Here is a 2,633-nt window from a genome sequence, read left to right on the forward strand (position 1 = left end):
GGGCTTTGGATGCTTTGCTTTGGTTGCTATTTACAGGCACTTCTCTGCCCTCACACCTGTGAGCTCCTTGAAAAAGACTTTCTCCCTTAATTGAAAACTGACCACTACTGAAGCACCTTCTATTGGTTTGCATACAACTGGACATCAAACCTACTATATTAATTTGATGTAAACATATACCTCGACAAAAAATAAACACATACAGCCACGCTCACCTAAAGCCTAGAGCAATACAAAGCCAGTTCAAGCCTAAGTACACATTAAATAGCTTTGGAGTCAAATTAAATAAAAAGCTAAATTACAGCATGTAAGATCTCCGTTTGCTGCTGAGTCTTCTCTAGCCCTGGGCCACACTTTACATCTTCACACTGTCTTGCTGTGGTGGTTGTGCTGACTGTGTTTCCTGTACTGAATATTTAACTAGGGAGAAAAAAATAAAAGAAATCATGAGTACAACAGCACATGATGGGAGTGGAGAGCAAGCAACGGGTGGCCAGTGCTGGTTGGTTGTATGTGATACTGTAAAATCCTTGCATCAGCCTTGATTATCTGTCACTGAAAGAAGGATCATGCTTTTCCTGTACATTCTCGGTGGCTGAAAACGTGAAAGCTAAACATGAACTTGTCACTGTTTGCAGCATGAGCTTCTTGGTCTCCTACCATGGCTTCCCTTTGTGTGCAATAACTGGGGGAAACACTGTGATGGGTGTTTCACAGAAAGGCTGCAGCACCACCTAAGTGGAGTCTTCATCAGAGAGACAGGGCAGCTCAGTACAGCACGAGGGGCTTTGAGCTGAAGCTGCTTTTGTGCTGGCTGCAGACAGGGGAAGGGTCTCACCTTGGGGCTCCTCGCTTACAACAGCTTCCATGTTTTCTCCTTTCACATATTCCGCGTTAAGTCCCTCTGAGAAGTGACAATAAAAACAGTGAGATGGGAGGGCAGAAAGTAAAAATTATTTGCTTTAATGCTTTACAAACTCTGGTAATGGGTCTATCTGCTGTAAAAGCTAAGATGCCTTTTTGCAACCTCCTCTGCATTAGCAGCAGCACAGAGACATCAATAAACCATAAACAGTGCTGAGAAAGTGCTGCTGGATTTCAAAGTGACCACAGAGGCTTGTCCAGAAGGCACAGCTTCTAGCACCAGCCCTTTCTTCTGAGTGTCTGGCTTCATCTTTACCTTATTTTTCATCTTTGCCTTATTTTATTAGGCAGCAAGGCTAACACTGCTGAGGTGCTGGGGTAGGAGGGGCACGGAGCAGGTAGGTGAGTCTGCTGAGCAGGCACAGAGATGGCATCGAGCTCACTTAAAAACTGAGTCACACAGAGCTGCAAGAGCCCTTTAGAGCAGGGCTGTGGTGATGAAGCAGGATCCCAGTGGGGTGTAAAATCCCCAGTAAGTCCCTTATTTAAATGCAAAGAAGTTTTCAGTGTTTGCAACAAGTTCCCCCCCGAGGGCTGCTGGGGGCAGCAGGAGAGCAGAGAGGTGGCACCACCTGCCATGGCCCAGCTCAGAAGATTGAGCTAAGACTGTCTAAGGTGTGCCATAGACCTGTTGTCCTCTACAGCTCTTCTAAAGGACCTCTCTGGAAAGAGGCAGACGGGGGTGCCTGTGCTAAGTGCCGTGTCTGGTTAGGGAAGGACCAAGGCAGGGGAAGGGGCTGTGCTGTCCAGGGCAGGCTGAGCCAACCCACGCTGTGGCCACGCAACACTTGATTTTTAGGCTTCTAAACTTTCTACACATCTCAGTGCAGCACAAAGCGTGGCAGGGACCCACTGTGCCTCAGCAACAGGTTGGGATGGGGCTCAGTGGTACCTCACATGGGAGCAAGGCGGCAGGGAACAGGGCTGGAGCAAAGCTGCACCGTGGGAGCCCTCCTGCAGCAACCTGGCAGCCACAGCCTCCAGGGCGTGGGAAAGAAGAAAGTTTCTGCAACTAGCTAAAAATAAATAAATAAAAGCAAGCTGTGAAGGCAGGAGAGGAGCTGCCAGAGCAGCACCCACAGCCTCTGTCCTGCCTGAGCAGTGAGCAGCTCTGGGCAGAGGGACAAGAGGCCGAGGAACAGCCCAGGACAGGGCTGGTGTTAGCAAATTAAGTGTGATAAAGATGACTAGGCAGCCCTGTACTCATCCTTCAGAGGAATCAGCAAATGCTGATCAGAAGAGACTCAAAAACAAGACCAGGAGCTCCAGCCTGGCTGTGGGAGCAGGGCAGTGGGCAAGGAAGGAGAGATGCTGAGCCTGTTCCTACATGCTTCGAGCCAATGGTCATTGCACAGCATGGCTGCCTCCCCTCAGACATGTGTTTTGCTGGGATAACACCAAATGCAATTTATGTTTTTCAATAAAAAGCCACTTTTGCAGTGGCTGACGGCTCTTACATTTCTGTCATGCACTGCAATGCATTTGAGGCCTGACATTAGCCCAGCATGCTATGTCTGATGGCTTAAATTAATCCTTCTTTATAATTAACTTTAATTTCCTGCCGCCTTTCTGGGGCTTTGTGTCTCTCAGCTTCCCCCTCATCAAAGTCTTTACTCTCTTTTTTTTAATTATTTATTCTTGCCAAAATATCATTTAAGTGGGGGGAATATACAAGGGTGTTTCATTCCATCACATTCATTTGACTTTTC

At 47.7% G+C, this 2,633-nt stretch overlaps 1 protein-coding gene across 1 annotated transcript in view; it reads right to left on the reverse strand.

Annotated features, from left to right (window-relative positions):
* Positions 1-355: 355 nt before the first annotated feature.
* Positions 356-2,633, reverse strand: part of CD99L2 (CD99 molecule-like 2) — a 13,943-nt gene continuing 11,665 nt past the window's right edge. Inside the window, exons 11-12 of the mRNA XM_009997209.1 lie at positions 839-904; positions 356-420 (exon numbers count right to left, since the gene is read on the reverse strand). Of these exons, the coding sequence (XP_009995511.1) occupies positions 356-420; positions 839-904 (131 nt within the window). The remainder of the gene's footprint in view (positions 421-838; positions 905-2,633) is intronic.

The sequence above is a fragment of the Chaetura pelagica genome, unplaced genomic scaffold (genome assembly GCF_000747805.2).
Source record: "Chaetura pelagica isolate M959 unplaced genomic scaffold, ChaPel_1.0 scaffold344, whole genome shotgun sequence".
Lineage (NCBI taxonomy): Eukaryota > Metazoa > Chordata > Aves > Apodiformes > Apodidae > Chaetura > Chaetura pelagica.